The sequence below is a fragment of the Dromaius novaehollandiae genome, chromosome 5 (genome assembly GCF_036370855.1).
Source record: "Dromaius novaehollandiae isolate bDroNov1 chromosome 5, bDroNov1.hap1, whole genome shotgun sequence".
Classification (NCBI taxonomy): Eukaryota; Metazoa; Chordata; class Aves; order Casuariiformes; family Dromaiidae; genus Dromaius; species Dromaius novaehollandiae.
Window position 1 is genome coordinate 40,940,702 of NC_088102.1, and position 19,375 is coordinate 40,960,076.

Sequence of the window (19,375 nt, forward strand, 5' to 3'; positions counted from 1 at the left end):
AAGCCTCCTTTCTCCAAACAAATGTAAAATTATTTATACAGACAAAAAGGAATAGTCACTCAGTTTCTCAAGGCACATATATCCGGTGCTCAGTGTCTCTGTCAGATGACAGTGTTGTATTTTTCAATTCTTTCCTTTATCTTCAGTGTGTAGTGGTGGGTTTTTTAATCAATAGCATAATGAAACCCCACAGGGCTCCTGACTGTCTCATGTCAGAATTTATTCCATAACTACTCAGGTCTTTGAATAACTACAAATGTATATTACAGATATAATGGCCAATGTCACAGGAACCCCCTCCAAAAATAGAAGTTGTACATGCAAAGAAATTGCAAAGTCAGACTTTCCTCTTTCTAAGACTGAATAAGCATTTCTCTGACTGATGCCATCATTAGACAAAATTATTACATTATTTGTAAAAAAGAAGGAAAAAGTAAACTGTAATTCTAATAAGGGACATCATTTTATGATTATGATATAAATATTCTGCCTCATTTGTCCACCTAAAAATGCAGTTCACCATGCTCACTGTAGTATAGCCAGTCCCACACATTCAAAAACTATGAGCCAAGTTTTCATATCATTAGATTTTTAAAAATACATTTAGGTCACTTTTTATTTGCCTTTTATTCTTGAGCCTTTTAGGGTTCCACTTCGAAAACTTCCTGATGAAACAGAAAGATTAGAAAGTGCCTGGAAAAAAACAAATAAAACAACCAAACCAAAAGGCTAAGTTCTGCTAGAAGCCCGGTACTCCAGGAGCTGGAATGCCAAGGAAAAGACCAAACAACAATAAGGGCTGAAAATACTGCGTTCTTAGCACTTGCCTGGCTCTTCCCATCTCACAGGGTCAAGGTGTTGTGATTTAGGGACATATGCCTGCCTTCTCAAATGGGAGTATTCATAAACAGGAGTCTTCAAAAGTGTTTGTAGGGTGAGAATCCAAGGCACCAAATGCCACGGCACCTCTGTGATTTAGGGAAGCAGTAGTATGTCATTTAAGAAAAACGTAACTGATTTCCCTGAGGCCACCACAGGAGTTAGTGTCAGGCACTGCACATGAAGAGTCCTTGCCTCATCCTCTTCAGAACGGACCCCCCCTGAATTCAGCTTTTTAAGTAAACAAACAAGCTAACTAACTAACTAAAAAGGAAGTCTCACTTGTAGGCAACATTGGGTTCAGCCAATATTTTATTAGTATTAGAAAGAATGAGAGAAGAGAGAATATTACCAATGTGAATTTCCACTTCCTGATGGAAAGGAGAGAAGTTGGCTCTTTCTCCCAATGTCCAACAGTATTGTGTTCCGGCGCTGCTAACTCTGCTAAAGACATGAGTCCGAAAGGACTCAAGGGCCTGGGTTAATAGATTGGTCAGACTGATTTGGTCAGAGACCAACTTTCCTCTAATCTAATATGCCGCAATATGCCAGTAATTGTGGAAGAATTAACTCCTTTAATAATTGATGGAGCTCTGCAACCATTCAGCTGTAGCAGAGCTTATAGTTCCCATTATTTTGTTTCCTGGCCCTATATTCTTTCTGGCCAGTGTGGACAGAGCTTAAAACAAGCACACAAAACAGCACCGTGGCATTCTGCAGCGCTGGCACTTGGGAGCTGCGGCCAGCTGCACTCAAGGGATGGTAGTTTGCTTCCAAGTACTGCCAGTTCCAGCGAAGAAAGGCACATAAATCACAGACAATTGCTCGAATATTCGGCACCAGTAGACAAGAACCCACTTTAACAGCTCACCCGAGAGACAAATAAAACCCCTGCGCAAAATGTACTGGTTCAATCCCAGTATCAGTTAGGCAAGTATAATTGGAGTCAATAGGAACTGAAAGCAGAATAGACCTGCGTTCGAATGACAATTACAGTGAAGATCTTCAGGAAGTTATAAAACGGTTGCTTATTGAAAGTGGTACTTCAAGCTAGCTCTTCTGTGTTAGCCCTGCTGTTGCTGTAGACATCTGACTTCCAAATGGCACAGAGAGAGTGCAGATCCTACTGAAATGCCCCTCACTTGCTGGAATATTTCTTTGCCATAGGAAAGGCAGTCCACCAGCTAGCCTGCTCAACTTGCTCTCCAGCTTCGACTATACCACACTGCATAATTTCCTCTAAAATGTTTTTCAAGCTTGGAGAACATCAACTGGGACAAAGAACCTTGACTGCAAAGAGTGAATTAGGGGCAAAATTTGGCTTGAAGAATGTACGTGTGTATAAACAAAATCAAGGATCTGTGTAAATAAGGACGTGCGCGCAGAGGGTGTCACACAGAGATTAAATGCAGACAAGACAGACTAGTTCTGCTGGCACGGAGTGGTGGGGGCATCTGAGTGGGATTCTGAGGTGACCTCCAGAGCACACAGAGGAGCCGTGAGTGAGTTATTCAGGCTGTCCTAACGGTTTATTAGTCAAATCAGTCTATCACCCCACACCATCCTGTCAGCAGCATGTGCAAGGGAATCGCCCTTTCTAAGCCTCTAAAGCTGTGGTGGCGCAGAGCCACGAGACCAAGGAGCAGGCTGTGCCCCCATCACTGGGGAAAAACCAAGCATCCACTGCCTGGATCTCGCAGCCACGCAACATGGACGAGAAGTTCTGACATTACATGGGGAAAAGAAGAATTACTTATTGTTTAGACTGATTAAAGCCTCGAGCTCTAACATCTCAGGGGATGGGTCGGCCCTTAACCTGAGTAACTCGAGGCTGTGCTAGCTGGCAGCTGGAGCTGCTCAAAGAGCCTTGGTGACAGGCCCGGAGGCGTGGAGGACAGTGCACACCGGTGATGCCCTCAGCTCCGGGTGCAGGTTCACGAGAGGGAGGACATGCCCTCCCTGGGTGCTGGCTGCTCTGTATAAATCCCCCTGGCTGAGCAAGCCTGCCAAAGTCCATCCAAACCATCTCGAAGGGCTGAAGCCTGGACCTCTATTTCAAGCAGTCCAGAGATATGGCCTGTGACAATTAATTGGGGGGCAGGTCTGGGGGGCAGACCTCAAGCAAGAGGCACAGCACATCAGACTTGCCTCTCTATCTTCACCACCTCTATAAAAGGCATAAAAAGACAGGCAGACAATGGAACGTGCACATCTACACACCTGACTCAATCACTGCCTGATTTAACTGTGATGAGACCCAGCAGCACTCACATATAGATGGATCCAATCCTCTACTGTTTTCTACCCTGCTTTGACTGAAAAAGCCACCCTTCTGAATTGCAACGCCTACAGTGACATGGAGCAGTGGGAAAGCAGGCCCACACCCAACATACCCTGCTCAGTTCACTGCAGAGACGTGATAATGCACAAGTAACAACAGCAAACTGGGCTCTGAGCCTTTGCAACTGTGGGGACCAGAAATGGACCCCCAACCTCAAAGCCAGTGGAAATACTGCATGCCCAGGATGCCCCATCGCAAAACCAGCTCTGCTCCCTCCTTTCCCACACTGGCCCCTGTTAGACACTGTTGGCTGCTGGACAAAATAGCTATTTCTTGCCTAAGAAAAATAATGTGGAAGCACTCAAATAACCTCATACTGAAGCATCAGCTTGTTAATGCACTGGTAAGTCATGCCAACACTGTACAATTCCTGGGGGTGAATTAGGTCAGAGTGACCTCCAAAAAACCCACGAGGCTGCATCTCTATGCGTGCAGCATTATGGGTAATGATCTGCTAATTGCCAAGAGGCACTTGGGCTGCTTACCAATACCAACAGGAAGGAAACCTGCCTTCAGGCACTGCACAGATTCCATATGCCAGGGACATAGCTTCTAATAACGAGAATAAACCCATTTATAGAGCGTGAACTGCCCAGGAAGACTGGCAACGAATGCTAATGCTGTCCAGCAGGTACACCTAGCAGGGGGTCGGCTGTGTAAAATGTTCCTTGCAATATGTCCCTTGCAATACAGGGTAGGTACTGCATTTGCTTGTAAAGTGAAGTGGGGGAAAAGTAGATGGAGATGAAAATGTGGGAGTGGGAGGAAGACTGCTTATCTGGACAAGATGAATCACCACAACCTGGAAAGCCAACATCCCCTGTGCCTGGGAGACATTTTCGTTACCCTTCAACAAACTGCAGTGGAAAAAAACTCCAACACGGCTCCGACCTCGTCACTATGCACTGCAAGCTCCCCAGCCAGGCCAGCTCACACACCACAGAGCTTTCAATCAACTGGCAGGCTCACTAAACCCTTTCAAAATGAGCAACCAAGCAAAAATACTTGGTCATAAACACTAAAAATAGGAATGGAGGATTGGGTTTTGTTTTGTTTTTCAACTTGGTGAAGCCAGCTCTTCCCAGTGCATTAAATCCACTTCTCTGGCAGCCCACTTAGAACATAGCTTCCAGCCCCCAGCCCCTGGAAGAGCCAAAATTTCCAGCTATAATCAGAGGAGCGGGGTGGTATTTAAATGCTAGAGAAACAACAGTCTGATTAGCCTTCCACTACAGCCCTACGTGCAAACTTTCATTAAAGCCCCCCATAAAACAAGATATAAGCTCTGCCCTTCCTCCCCTTCCTTCAGCGTGAACAAGGACTCTGCCACCTGTTTGAACCAACGGCCCCAGTAACTGCCCAAATACCTGGTCTTTCTTTGACATTCCTGGTGTTAAATTCGTGTGTTAATGCAAGCAGACAGCAGCACATCTGCAGGGTCTCCCAGTGCTGCCCGGCATACCGATATTCTCAAGGTAACACTTGAATAGAGCAGCTCTCTAGACATGCATGGGGCCCTGCTGCTGCCATCTGCTAGCAAGGGTGCAAAATAGGGTCACACGTACATAAACCACTCACCAACATTTCACTGGCATTTGGGACCAAACTGCAAATCTGCCACGAGTATCCCTGAAGTTTCAGACACTGAAACTGTCCTGGCCCACATGGATATCTGACATGCCCGCAGTGGCCGTAGCCCCGTGCTGTTACTCTGCACCAAGTGGGTCTGCTCCTACACGGTGGCTGAACATTGGCTTTAAAAGACTTTTCCCTCAGCCATTTTATAAGGAGGCCCTTGCTGTGTTGCAAGTAGAGCATAACCTCAGAATACAATTTCTGCATAAAAACAGGGTCTCACAAGGACCAGAACAGAACCCCCCAAAGCCACAAAACACGCCCAAGCGAGGGCAGCACAAGCTTTCCACATGGACCCGACAAAGTGCGTCTAACCCGAGCTGGCGGAAGTCGTGGAAGGATATGCAGCTGCCCTGGGGCACTCTGAGCTTGGCCTCTCTGCTCAGATTACCCGTGAGAGCGCAACGGCGGCAATGCTTTGTGACATGGGCATCTCTTTGCTAAAAACAGGCCCCTGTTCACCCAGTCAGTTCAGAGAGCATCAGCACAACCTCTTCGTATTACTGGAGCCCTCCTCAAGCACTAAGGGCTTCAGGTAGCACTTCAGAGGGGATTTCACCCATGCGCCAGGAAGCAGCCGTCAATCAGAGCAACTGTCCGGTGAAAAGGGAGTAGGTTGAGTTTATGCAGATGAAAGAGAGGAGGGGAGGAGAGGAGGAGAAAGGAGACAGTTTTACTGATCTCTGGACAAACAAGATTTGCATTAAGAACAACTCTAATTTCATTTGCTAGCACAATGGTTCCAGAAGTTTCAAATCAGATGGCAAACTCCAGAGAAATTATTTAAATGTCACCATTTTAATAATAAATCAACTCATTAACTATGCAGAAGACACTATGGTATTGCATACACAGTGACCTCTCTGCTGTTACATGAGGAAACTGCATCATACAGATAAATAAATTCAGCACATGATGGGTATATGGTTCATAACCTATGGAAACATGCTGTAAATGCAAGAGGTCTGACTTTCCCACACGAGCATGCTGAACTGCTCATAATTTACGCTATTGCTAATATAGCAGTGTAGCTGCCTACTCAGACATAACTAGAACTGCCTCACTCAACTAAACACAAACAAAAACAATTTTGAACAAGTTGATTCAGTCACTCATTGATTTAAAGAAACTCTTTCAGCTACTGAACAGGTAGGATTCCTAAAACACACTCTCCATTGTTTGTAATGCAGTATTAGAAGCTGGAAAAATCCCCTTGTCTACTGATTTTCTCCTTTTCCATTAGTTAAAACTGCTGTTTGGTTGGGAATTTTTAAATGCCAATGGAGATTTCATCAATATGACAGCCACTTTTCACTTTCCCATCAAACTCCCAGAGATGTCAATATTTAGAGGGAAGTAATGGTGCAGTAATGCATGCTGCAGAGCATCGGCAGGTGCTTAGTAGGGGCAAGCGAAATGTTTTAGTTTACTTTCTAAAAGATGCAATTTCAGGATTATCTAAATATTTGATTTGTGAATCAAATATTTGAATTTGATTTCAGCCAAAAAGAAAGTGGAAGGAGAGAAAGGGTTAAGAAATGGCAGAGGCAGAAACAGATTTTTCAGAAAGGTTGAGACATTTTGTTCCAGTATTTTACAAGCAAAAAGTTTGACTTTTCATTTTGAAACAGTACCTTGCTTCAAAAGTGAGCTTGACCTAATTGTTTTTAAGAAAGCAAAACATACTCGTAAATTAAATGTTTCATTCAAGTCTGAGCAGATTTGGAAGGGGGAGAGAATGGGTAAGGGTCATTTCATTGAGGAAAAACCATCTGAGGAGGAAAATCATCTTAGATTAAACAAGAAATTAGCCAGTTCCACTGCAGCGGACTCAAATGTCCCTCATTAAACAGTCTGCTAGTCATGTTCTTCTCCAGCACCAGAAGAATAACTGAAGAGAGGCTATATGAAAGCAGAACATTATTTTATTTAATGCCAAAAAGTGAGCTCCCATGGTACTATTGGGATCTGTGAGTCTTATGACCCTGCTCTTCTTCAACTGCTCACTAGCTAACTGGCCACAGTTTTGGGCTGTTTTGGGCTGTTCTGCCAAAGCGAAGAGGTTGTAAAGTCCCCTCCTACAGGCTGGGCTGACAAGGTTCTGGTACCCCCGACTCCCTTTAGCCTTACTGGCCATTGAGGGTATCCATCACCCTCACTCACATTCGCTGTCAGGCAACATCCTGTTACCCAAGAGATCTTTAGCAACTTTTGATGACAGGTACCTAACAGGGCCTAATCTTTATTCATAAAAGCAATCACAGAGCAACCTAATGGGTTCACCCATCCTTAGGAAATTCTTCTCTGATTTTTTTTTCAGCTAAATACCTCTAAAATCCCATCATTAATGGAAGCGAGAAAGGGCCTGGAGAGCTAATTAAGGAAGAGGCTGACCTGACCTTGCAAGGGAATCGAGGCTCACCTCTCCCTAGCCCAGCGGAGATCCACCTGCCCTGGTGAAGGATTGCATGGTTGTGGACCAGCCACCTAAAGAGTATAAGAGCAATCTGAATTCAGAGAGGGTTTGTGGATAGTTAGTAGCTGTCCAAAGCCTCTGGGCTGATGGACACATTCAGAGACACAAACACAGTCCTTGGTGTGGAAAGACTGAAAAGAGCTGGAACCTGCTCTTTAAGAAGTGCAAGCCCAAATATCCCCGTAATGGATGAGACTGCTGAGCCAAGACCTAGTCACAGAATCCCCTGCACCCTAAAATGACCTGTTGAGCCTGAGGAGAGAGCTGGAAAGGTTTGAGTGTTATTTGACAGTATTAAGCCACTTCCAAAAGAGCACTGATGTGAAGCGACTATGATTTGTGAGCAGACATAGGCTCAAAACCACCCTAGGCAAACTCTGCCATAAAAAAGTGCTACATGAACTCAGAAGCTACATCTCACTGGCTATCTGACACTAAAGTAGAAGTATCCCTTCAGTGACAGCACAGCTTTCAACTGGTTCTCATCCAGTGATTTCCTCTCACCTTGGAGAGCTAGCCTCAGTACTGGCCACTGAAATCACCATATGAAGTAGTTAATGGCTATGGCTGATGAAAGAAATCTAACTTAGTAAGCTAACTCCTCAGCAATGCTTGATAACACTTCAGCATTATTTAAAACCCCGAATCTGCTTCAAAAGAGATGGCTGTATCTGAAGGATCTGATCACGTTATTTCTCCTTCTACAGCCCATAGTGAAGCCACATTGTTACCGACACCAGAACACTAACAGCAAAGACTGAAGAAGCATAATGAGAAGGAACTTCAGACCAAGCAAAAAATGACTCACAAACAACTGTAGGAACCTAAAGGTAGATGAGAATGTTTGTTATGAAAGATGAACAGCACAAGAAACAAAACCCTCTTCTCTGATAAAACCACTCAGTATGAGGCACTGAAGGGAGAGTACGTCTGTTCCTTCTCCGTCCATCAGCTCTGAGCTCAAAGCAGAATTACCCCCTACAAGCTTTCCAGTACAGCGAACTCACACAGGCAGGTAGCAGAAGTGCAGAGAACTTCAGCCCACCACTCAACTCGCAATATTCAAAGCATATGGCCTTTTCCATAGCAACGTCGTAACCTGTAGGTCATTCAGAGCTACTATAGCTACCTTAGGCAACATTAAGCAGAAAACATTTCCAATCATATCCTGGATGCCACTATTAGCAAATACAACACTGCACTCCAGAAATCTGCACTTTTTAAAGGTAAATGGCATGGTTCTCCCATCATGGTACATACATCATGGTATCATGGAGAATTACAGGCTGAAAGGATGAAAGGTCATCAAATAACAGATTTGGTGAGTTTCCACACAAACAGCAAGGGCATTTGTCGAAACAGCAACATACGCAGTGAGGCTCTAAAAAATATACTGGTGAACTAAAAGGATGCCACAGGTGGATGGCTCTCATCTTATGGCATTAAAATGAAAGACAGGACTTAACTGTTGGAAATGTCTAGCTTTGGTGGAGCAAAGAAAATACAATTTATAGTATTTTCCAAAGGAATACAGAGATCTTAAACACAATAAGCCAGAGTTAAGACAAGCATAGTCCCAAGCCCAGCCAGAACTAAGGGAACTAGTCAATGCTTAAATGGCCTCCCGTGTACGTTTTATGAAGTAGAGGTCCTCCTGAGCCATCTTCAACACTAGGGATGGAACAGCGTAGAGAGAAGGCTATGTCACTGCTAATGAGCATTAAAAGTTTGGTTTTAGAGGGAAAGGGTTATGCTTTTTCATGATCTATTGGCTGAATGGCTCTGATTACAGCTAGGGCTCACAGCTCCATGATGCAAATTTAACCACCTTTTTTATTTTTTTTTCTGATACCAGGCAAAGGTTTGGAATAAATCTTAAATCAGTGAAGTATACTACTTCAGGCCAAAGCAAAGAAGCCAATTTCCCAATACTCTTTTCAGTCCTCTCACAGAACTCAGGATTCCAGCTCTCAGCTTTGCCATCCTTCAAATGAATCTTCACCCAGGGAACATTGGTTGTGGGGACACCAGTTAGATGCAGGAGTGCTGGCAGACATTTTTACTCTTCTCCTGTCATTCCTGACTCTCACCAGCAAAAACTCTCCTCCAGAACAGGAAAATATGTTCCAAGCCAGGATGACAAAGGAAATCTGCTCTGGGACTCAGGGAACAGAGGTATTTTTTTATGTTGAGACAATTTTTGCAGAACTAAAACTTCCATTTAGAACATTTATATTTCCAGGTCCATAGCTTAAAACACACACACACACTCTCCACAAAAATGTTCAAAGTAAGACTTATGCAGAGTTTTTCCCTGGAGTCTGACAGCCTATAACAACAGCTGTGCTGTGGTGGGAATGATCTCATTCATCTCAACAGGGTGTTGACAGACATACATAAAGGCCAATTTCAACACACACTTTCACTCCTGGTTACCTTAGCAGAAATGTCTAGCTCTGCTCTGTGTATCCATCCCACTGGGGACAATGAAAACGACAACTGAGTTGGAACGGGAGGAGAGACGATGACCTACTGAACAAAAAAAGTGCACTGATGCTATGAGCAGCTTCCTTCCTTCCTTTCTCCAACTTTCCTTTCTTTGATTTGCCAACGTTTGGCTCTGCCCTCCATCCAACCTCCATGTGGGTCTCCTTGTCCTATGCAGCACAGCAGAAAGCTCAAGAGAAACTAGGAGAAGATGAGCAAAATTATGGCCAGAGGGTCAGGATTTCTTACCACACACCCTCCCTTCTCACTCTGCTTTGGGACAGGAAAAGATGACTTGCCCCCTGAAATCCCTTTGGAAAAGCAGTTTTGTAAGCCTGCAGCTCAGATTATTTTAAGAATACCTGAGAGCAAATGAAATAGAGGAGGGAAAGGAAATTGGAAGTTACTAGGTGAGGGCTTAAAACTATCCATCCTATCAGGCACTATACACTGAAAGGACAGCATCTTAGCTACCTTCTCAGTGCACCTCAGAAATAGCTTTAGCACCTTACCCCACCTTCCCAACAGTCGCTGGCCCTCAGTGTCCAAAACATGGCAAAAGAAGGAAAGTCCATTCTCAGCTGCAAAATGGCTGAGGAGAACCCAGTGAACAGTCCATAAGCAATTCTATCAGATCCCAAGCAAGTTCCCAAGAGCCATAGTGACTGAGGACAGCAAAGGTAGCTGAAACTATCTGTTTGTTTTCTCCTTCCTCCAATGAATCTGCCAAAGGCTTTGCACAGGAAAAGATAAAGTCTGTAGGTAAGCAGTGCAGTTTTCATGTCGTATTCACTCCAGGTGAATCAAGAAACAAATGCTAATGGAAATTAAAATTATACATGTGGAAAACTATACAGAAAAAGGCTAAGAATAATTAACTCTCTGCTGAAAAAAATATACTTTCTATCACACAGAATTGTTAAAAATTTATGCAGACAGAGTCTCATTTTTTACATTTCCAAGGAGTTTAGAGTAATTTTTATATGGCCCTGCCAGATTCATTTCTGATCTGATCCGTAGCACTTCCTCCTTTTGCACTATTATTTGTCGTTTAACCTGCCAGGGGCGGGGGGAGTGGGAAGTCTCTCTACTCTAAAGGCCCTGTACCCACCTCAGAAGATCACTTAAAAACTACATCCCAGCTGCTATTTTTGCAAGCAGCTGCCAGTGCAGAAAGAGCCATCTATAGCCTCTGCTGGTAGCAGAGAATGTGATGGGAAGGCAGAGGAAACTCAGCAGGGCTTCATAAAAATGACAGAGGCATATTAGGGGAAAGGAAAAACAGGATTTCCTGAAAAGGCTGCAGATCCCAGCTGATCTGAAACAGTATTTCCTCTTTCTCTCTCCAACCCATACAGCCATACTACTACTAACTACTACTAACCAAATATGTGTAAAGGGAAAGGGAGGTTTCAGATCTACATTATGAAATGCGACAAAGCAAGCCAAGGTTTTGAAACTGGCAGCCAGTTACTCCAGTGACTGGCACATTGATTAAAAAAGTGATAGATAGGGTCAGGATACCATAAGGCAATGTCACCAAAATCTGTGCTAAAAGCCTTCTCACATAGTTTAGACTCAGCCTTTGAGTCTAAACTACCTTAACGCAACTCAATCAATCTCATGGGGAAGGTTCTTAAAATATAAATACATTTAAGAAGATCAACTATTAGCACCAAGTGATGGGAAATAATCAGTCTTATTTATACAAATCCTATACGAATCCAGTATTTTATTTCCTGCCTACCTTCATTAGAGCAAGTAACAGGACCTGTTACTGTAGTCCAACAAATGGAGAAGAGAAATTAAAAGAGAAAAAGGAAGAGAATTTTTGGTTAACTTCAAGCTTCATTAACAAATACAAAACAAAATACAGGGACAAAAGTCATCACTTACAAAATGGAAAAGGAAAACAAAATCAATAGAGGAGGAAGTTTTATTTTAAGCTTCAAAGAGAGTATTATAAACAATGGAGAGCTCAGAAAAGTATATGTACAAGAAGTATGTTATCCAACAATGTCTTTTTAAAAGAAGATTATTTGCACTAAAAAAGACCTTGTGGAATTGGTTTGATAAAATAATATTTACAGAGGAATATACAGTAGGGGCATTGGAAGCAAAACTTTTATTTAACAGGAATATTACACAAATTGAATACAGACCCTATAGTCTGCAAAGCTTCATTACAGTTGTGCGTCTTGTTATAGTCTTTTTTTCACTAGCGGCAGTTCACCAACTGCAAGTTTAGACATCAACAAAATGAACAAAACAAAACCATCCTGCTCAAGGGCCTGATTATGACATAAATTTTGCCATTTACTTTAGTGAGAGGAGAACTGAGGTCTACCAGATTTTTCACTGCTATTTTGTGCTACCCTGGGAGGGAGCAGGAGATGGGGAAAGGAGAAGAGGACAAGATCCTCCACCCCTGACACACAGAAACCTGTCAGAGAGGTGAGTTCTAGCTTTAGGCATGCAAGAAACATAATGCAGGATCAGGCTCTCTGGCAGCTTCACCTATGCAGGATGCTTTTTTTTTTTTTTTTTTTTTTTTTTTTTTTTGGTAGACATAGCTTTTTTCACTCAGAAAACCAACATAAGCCGCATTAACAAAGACACTTTTCCTAGCTATACACTGGGTCTATACCAATAGGTACATCTGGCACAGCTGTTATAGGGGAGAGCTCCTCTCAGAGGCAAGTCCAATACCTTTCTTCTAGGACACAAGGCTATCCCGCATCCTTACCAGACTGCATCACACAACAGCGAATAGCCCTGCACTATCTGCTGTGAACAGATCTGGCAGCCAACAAAGTCCTCCAGTGCTTGTAAGAAGCAGAACACCTGATTTTGCTGAGAAGATGGCTACCAACTTAGAATAAGGGTTGCAAACTTCCTTCTCTGCTGCCCCACTGGACAATTTAGGATGGCAGCTAAGGAAACTCACTCTCTTCTCCCGAGTTATCCCTGTTGCTTACTGCTGACATGCAGGTGCATCTATAGACTTTTCAAAGTCCACTGCTTCTTAAGAGAGGGCCTAAATACACACAGTTTCTACGCATGGGATCATCCTTGACTCCAACGGGATGGTCCGTGCCCAGAGCACTTGAACATTTGGACACTTTCTTTACAAACAACTCAGAATCAGCTGTGGAACTACAAAAGCAAAAAATGACAGCAAAATTAGCAGTCGTTTTTCCTTTTTCCAACCTCTCTTCCAGTAGAAGTATTTCCCAGAGTCACTAAAGTGAAAACCTGTTTTACTGTGCAGAAGAGACACACCAATCCTTCTGGGAGAAGACAGTCCTTTGAACTGGACACAAAACCTGATAACAAAAAAATCCAGCCACTGAGCCTGGTCTTTGCTTTTCCAACAGTTTTGTTCAGATTTGTGCCTAACACAGTACAGCAAAGTAAGTTTTAAGCATCTAACAGGAAAATATTATTAGAGAGAAAGTAAACCAGAACAATCTTCACTTACCACATCCAATTTGCAAAAAACAAAGATACCCAGCACATGTATGAATGGCTTCTTTAAAGTAAGAGAGAGAGCAGAGTTGATCTTTATTTCCATATTTTAAAAAATGTTTTTTTTCCTTAAAGTAAATATTCGGTCTTTATTTTACATTAAGTGCTTTTTAAAATCTCATGTCTTCACAAAATTGCATTTAAAATTTGAACTAAAATGTATTTCAAACAAAAATACTGTGCAACTTCAGCACTTCCTTTCTCTCTTAAATATTGAAATAAATAAAATAGTTACGTCTTTTTTCAGTTTGTTTGTTTTTTCAGTCAATTCTACTGTAGATCAATTCCAGTTTGACCTAGGTTTATACACACGCTTAAAAGAAAGTGAAATCAAGACTTTAAAAAAAAATTCTTTGTATTGCACCAGCTTAGGGCATCCCCAGATCTTCTCTGAACAGTTGGCTGCTGGCTTCCCACAGTCCACGCTCCTGTGCCAGATGAAACACAGGTCCGGCAGGGTCAGGGCAAGGAGAGGAGAAGTATCAGAGCATCCTGGCTTCTCGCAGCCTTCTTCTGACATGTCTTGCTTGAAGGATGTTGGAGTCCATGAGGGCAGGGCTGACTGCAGAAGGAAAGGCAATACAAAGTAAAACTAAACAAACACAGACAACAAAAGCAATTGTTCAGAATAAAACAAAAAAATGCAAACCAATCTTCCAACACTGTTTGGATGTTAGTTCTTATTTTGAAAATATAGCTAGACAAACTCAGTTCCTGCTGACCATGGGGACCACGAACGAATACAAAGCAGACAAGTGGGATATGAAGGAGCATATCCAAAAGAAAGGCACCAAGCACTGTCAAATTTTCTTACTGTGAACACCTTTAAATAACCTTCATCATTCAGCTTCTTCAGATGTGTCTTTACAAGAGGTTAAGACTTTTGCTTGTGAAATCCTGCTCTGACTACACTGCTATATTGCTAATTATTTATACAGAGCTGCAAGGGTATGCAGCACTGCACAAAAGACATTTTCAGAAGTCTGAACTATACATATATGCTTGGCAGCTGGAATAAGTGCAAAACTGCATTTTGCACTGCATTCGAATCTTGAATGGACTAAGTGGGCCAAGTTTTACACTGCTAAGCTCCTGAGCAGTATCAGACAGCCAATAAAATCATCTGGGTTTTTTTTTCACAAAATGCAAAACCCACCCATGTCCTCCCCCTTCCTCGCATATCAGTTTGGATGGCATGGAGGCCCAAAACCTTAGGAGCTGCCAGGGACAGAAAGAACAACTCAAAGTTATGAACTAGCTGCATCCCCTTATCAGGGGTATCAGAGCTTACTAGGTATCACAATTTAATATTGCAACACCTGTTTTTTTCTAAATGTTATTATAACTTGTCTCCTGCTGAATTTGGCAACTTAATACTTATAGAAATACATACAGGGATATGAAAAATAGTTCCAACCAAATGTCAGTGCTCTGTAGTATTTATACAGGTTGGGCTTTTTCAGCCCTGGTAAATACCTGGCAAACAGAAAAAAGGTTGATAGAGTTTATTGTAATGGCTCAGTCAGCAAAAATTCAGCTTGGCTCCATTCCTGTACTGTGAGGGTTTGTCAAAATAACCCAATGCCAGCATGAACACATACGTGTGCCTCATACTTTACATATACTCATAATTACAAATTACATATAAATAGGAAAAAATCACAGAGAATAAGAAATGGGCATTTATTGGAAACATCTACATATTTTGCAGCACAATACACACTGGGCAGATTTTGTAGTTCTTATAGTAAGACAGCTCCCAGTGGGGTCAATACAATATTTGCTTGAGGAATTGATTCAGTAAAGCTGCTTGCCTTTTGAAAGAGGCAAATTGGATGAGGATCCAGGTTTTGAAAACTCCATAGTTTGATGGTATTTGAAGCCTAGCTTTTAGGGTCCCATCTCAAAACATAATTAAAATAATTAACCAAATAAAGGCAAAGCAGCCAGGAGTAGTGGTGTCCCAGCACAGTCTGGACTCAGTGACTCTCTGGACACACTTCTGATTTGCCCTATGCATCAGCAGGCAGCAAACTGAGTCTCTGTCTTCAATCAAGAGCCTACGCTGAGGACTGTAAAATGGCAAACTGGAGCTCAAAACGAATAACTAACTAATGCAAAAGCTCAAAGGCAAAACAACGAGGGGAGGGGATTGTAATAACGCATTCTGTTGAAACAAATGGCCATCTCAGAGCTTGTCTACACCAGGCTAGCAAACGTATTAACAGTGAGGTTTCATTCAGTACGAGCAACCAGCTAAGAAAGCCCAGTGCTAATCCTTCTGAAGCCAGTGGCAAAGTTCTCCCTGAGTCCTGTTTCAGCAGTCTAGGCTCAACATTTATTACCTTACCACATATGTACAACATTATTCCAAACACCATTACATATAAAAGAAATATCCAACCCACAAAACTGGGGGGGCACAAAGTGAAACAAAACAGATTCCAGTTCCATCCCTATTCTACCACATTCCTCACAGTCTGTCTTTGTTTTCTAGACGTTACGTCAGAGTCACATATTTTCTTAAAATATTCTCAATAAACATTAAAATTAAAATATCAATCTGTTTTCATGCAAGTGCTGAGGTTCATCCCTGCTAAAATGTCCTCTAATTAAAGTGCCACAAACGGGAATAGGCTAAGGATCAGTGCACATCCTATAGAGATTTTCTTTCCACTAATCAATTGCTCAAGCAGCACGTCACTTCCTTATTTCTACCTGCCCCCATATGTGAATCAGAAAGCTTGCAGAGGCTCTCTCAGGAAATCATGCATCTTTTCTTAAGATCCTTTAGTACAGAGCAGTAGGAAGGTGCCTAAGATAGCTCATGTGATTAAACAAAAACAGAGAAGTCTGAATTTAGGGCCTGAAACATTCCTTTATTCACATTTCACATTGGAGTTTTATTTTGGGGCATGGCTCATCTGGGAGCATATAAGCTTCAGGGGAGTATCTGGATAGACTTCTGATAACCTTACTCTAATAATAAGGACGTCTTTGGAGAAGGACTGGAAGAGCAAGGCTTGTGATTAGTTGAAGGACTGTGCCTTCAAAGATCTTCCTATGAACCTCAGAACAGCAGGTCTTATTGAACTGCTGAAATCTCTGGGGAATACAGAGCATCACAGTTCTTTCTGATTTAAAAGATGAGTGTATTTTTTTAGGTACAACCCAGAATTCACATTGAAAAACTCTCTTTATAACTTCCTATCTTGGTTTCGGACTTATCTGTTTTTGAACATAACATTGGCACTGTGCAGTTCCCTCATTTCTGACCTGGCTATGCTGGTGTCAGGCTCCTCTTTTTTTTCCATTTCTCATTAATTTCCATATCTCGTTAATGCCATCAGTTTTCTCTTGCCCATCTGAGGTCTCCTGTAGCAGCCTCTTTGCTTTGCTTTCATTTTGGACTTACAAGCTGACCAACCCTCTTTCCCTGTTTCAAGTCTCCATTCCAGCGGTACCTATCCTGACAATATTTCATTTCCATATCAACATATTTAATACTCACAGTTAACACTACTTTCCAACCTAGTTTAAACAAGAACTCTTCTAGCTCCCAGCTCCACATCTTCATTTCCTCCCTGTGATCAATGCCTTCCTGGGGTCAGCACCACCCTGCTCAGCCCGCCCTCCTAAACTGGGAGACGTGGGTTTTCTCTTGTGTTGGTTATCTCATGAGATATCTTGAGGGATCCAAGGACTGTCCTGCTCTCCTCAGTGATTAATTTATTTTATCTTCCTCCCTCTCAGAACTAGATTGAACCAATGACTATCCATATACACATTAATGGTATAAATAAGTGATGTGTATTTTTGTATGCCATCGATAATAAAGGTCAGCTGGTAGTTTTTATGCATTATGTGAGTTGTTGTGGCTTCTTTCTGAGGATACTGTTCTACCCAGTTGTCACAAAGATGGGTGGTTAGGTTGCGAAAGGATTAAGACTGTATGCATTGTTATAGTGACTGCATTTGTGAAACCAAATCCTGATTTAATGAATTATGGGCATCTGATTATTGTTTGTATTCCCAAAGAGCCGAGAACATGTTAGGCATGGTTCACAAAAGACAATGGTAAGGACTCCACTTGGAAAAAATGCATTTAGAGTTTGTCTATCCTGCAGCTGACACAGAGACTGGAGTTCAGAAAGACATACCTGAATGGGCTTCAGCTAGCTAGCTCAGGTGCTGCTAGGACTACAGTCCCTACTGCAGCACAGAGCTCCAGATGGGCTGCAGCAGCACGCAAGCGCCAGGTGAGGAGAGCAGTTAGCAAGTGCTGAGCTCGGTGCTGCCATCACTACATCAGGAGCCCCGTGCAGCTGGCCAGTTCCAAGCAGCTAAAGAATACACCTCTCCGAGTTAGACAGTAAAAAGTGCACAAAAGAGCTAAAGTGAACCAACGCTGGCATTTCTCAGCCCATGAAAACTGAGCTCTCCTCAACTTCTTGATAATTGAAGTCTCTATATTACTCCTGTGAGCCTTTTCCTGTCAAAACATACTCTGATCCTATTATAAGGAGCACTGGACGTGTTTTTTTGAATTTTTTAAACTCTTTTCTTAACCTACTAATCTGTGTGACATGATTGCTACTTGGATACAAGAAACAGATGCAAGAAATCATGTTTTCTTTCATTATTGTTTGTTTTCTGTGCATTTGGCACATTTTGATGTACTGCTCCCTTTCTATTTCCCTTTTGTTCACATAGACATTTCACACAGTAGCAGGGGAAAGACTTTTTTTTTTTTTTTAAGGGAGATAATATAGTGATAACAACATAAATGTATGTGCAGGGACTGAAGGGCAGGAATAGCACAAGAAACCAATTTGAACTTAATTTTTTTTAATCTATTGCATTTCAGGTTTATGGTATTTCTTTGAGAAATGGCAGCAACACTACTTCTGGACCAGATTCTGCTCTCAATTACATTAACATAAACTCAGAGGAAATCTACTGACTTTATTGATATTACTCTTTGTCTACTGTAAGGTCAATATGAAATAAGTGAGCCAACAGCATCTCATACAAGAGCTGGTTCCATTCATACTTGGTTAGGGAGTGTCTTCCACCTTGACTTCTATTCCTTTTTATTTTAATGTCTGCATTGTAATACCTATGTCTATGTGTCTGTGCACATATATTCTTGGTATGTGTTTACCTGTATACATACACACGCATGCATACACACACACACACACAAAATGATATGGATATGCAAGCTAAGTAATAACTCTTTCAGGGATTTTGGAAAAACAGACACCTATATGCCTGTTTCTCACTTCTGAAAACCATCCAGAATTTGAGCTTTTAGTAAATACGGAAGAGTGGCAAAGTATTATAAATTTATCTCATGTATTATTTCAGAGAAAAAAAGACTGGTTGTGGAAAGTATGAATGTTTCTATAAGCTAAAGTACACTTTTCATTGGCTTTGTTGAATCAAAACATCATTGATTTGACATTTGATTGATTATAATACTCCAGTAGGAACAGAATAACAACAGAAAAAGATTATCAGCATGGGGAAAGCTTAAAATCAGCCTTCTCCTTCCACGTATGCATGGCTCTTGCATGCACTGTTCTATGCTATAAACACACAGAGGTATTTAGTAACATTTTGTAAAACAGTTTCCTACAGTTCCAAAAACACATGATTAATGTAGTCTAAGTGTCAATAGTATCATTCTGGATTTACATCCATGTACCCAAAAGCAGAATCTGTCCACTGGTTATTCCATGTCTAAAGTCAACAATAAAAAATTAGAGAAAAGCATCACAATTGGATCATTTCTTCTTCTTTTTTTTTTAATTTTTAGAAAAAATGTTGAAAGAGTTCTCACAGACAGCATTGTGCTATCCCAGGAAAAGAAACAGGAGAAATGGAATCCATTTGGATAGGCTTCATTCATGTAGTAGAACAACATATATCAAAGGTTTTCATTGCTAGGCTGGGATTTCTGTTCTGAGTTCTGGTATCATAAGCACACACCTCCAGCTTCAGGATTCGATACTGCCCAAATAAAT

The 19,375-nt window shown here is 41.9% G+C and overlaps 1 protein-coding gene across 6 annotated transcripts in view; it reads right to left on the reverse strand.

Annotated features, from left to right (window-relative positions):
• Nucleotides 1-19,375, reverse strand: part of DPF3 (double PHD fingers 3) — a 207,794-nt gene that overhangs the window by 21,972 nt on the left and 166,447 nt on the right. For 3 of the 6 annotated variants that reach the window (XR_010389402.1, XR_010389401.1, XM_026095666.2), the window contains one exon: nt 11,737-13,908. The exons of the other annotated variants lie outside the window; for them this stretch is intronic. Coding sequence is in view for 1 of the 3 variants with exons in the window: in XM_026095666.2 (XP_025951451.1) it covers nt 13,829-13,908 (80 nt within the window). In the remaining 2 variants the exon portion in view is untranslated. Of the gene's footprint in view, nt 1-11,736; nt 13,909-19,375 lie in introns of those variants that run through there. 6 annotated transcript variants of the gene reach the window in all.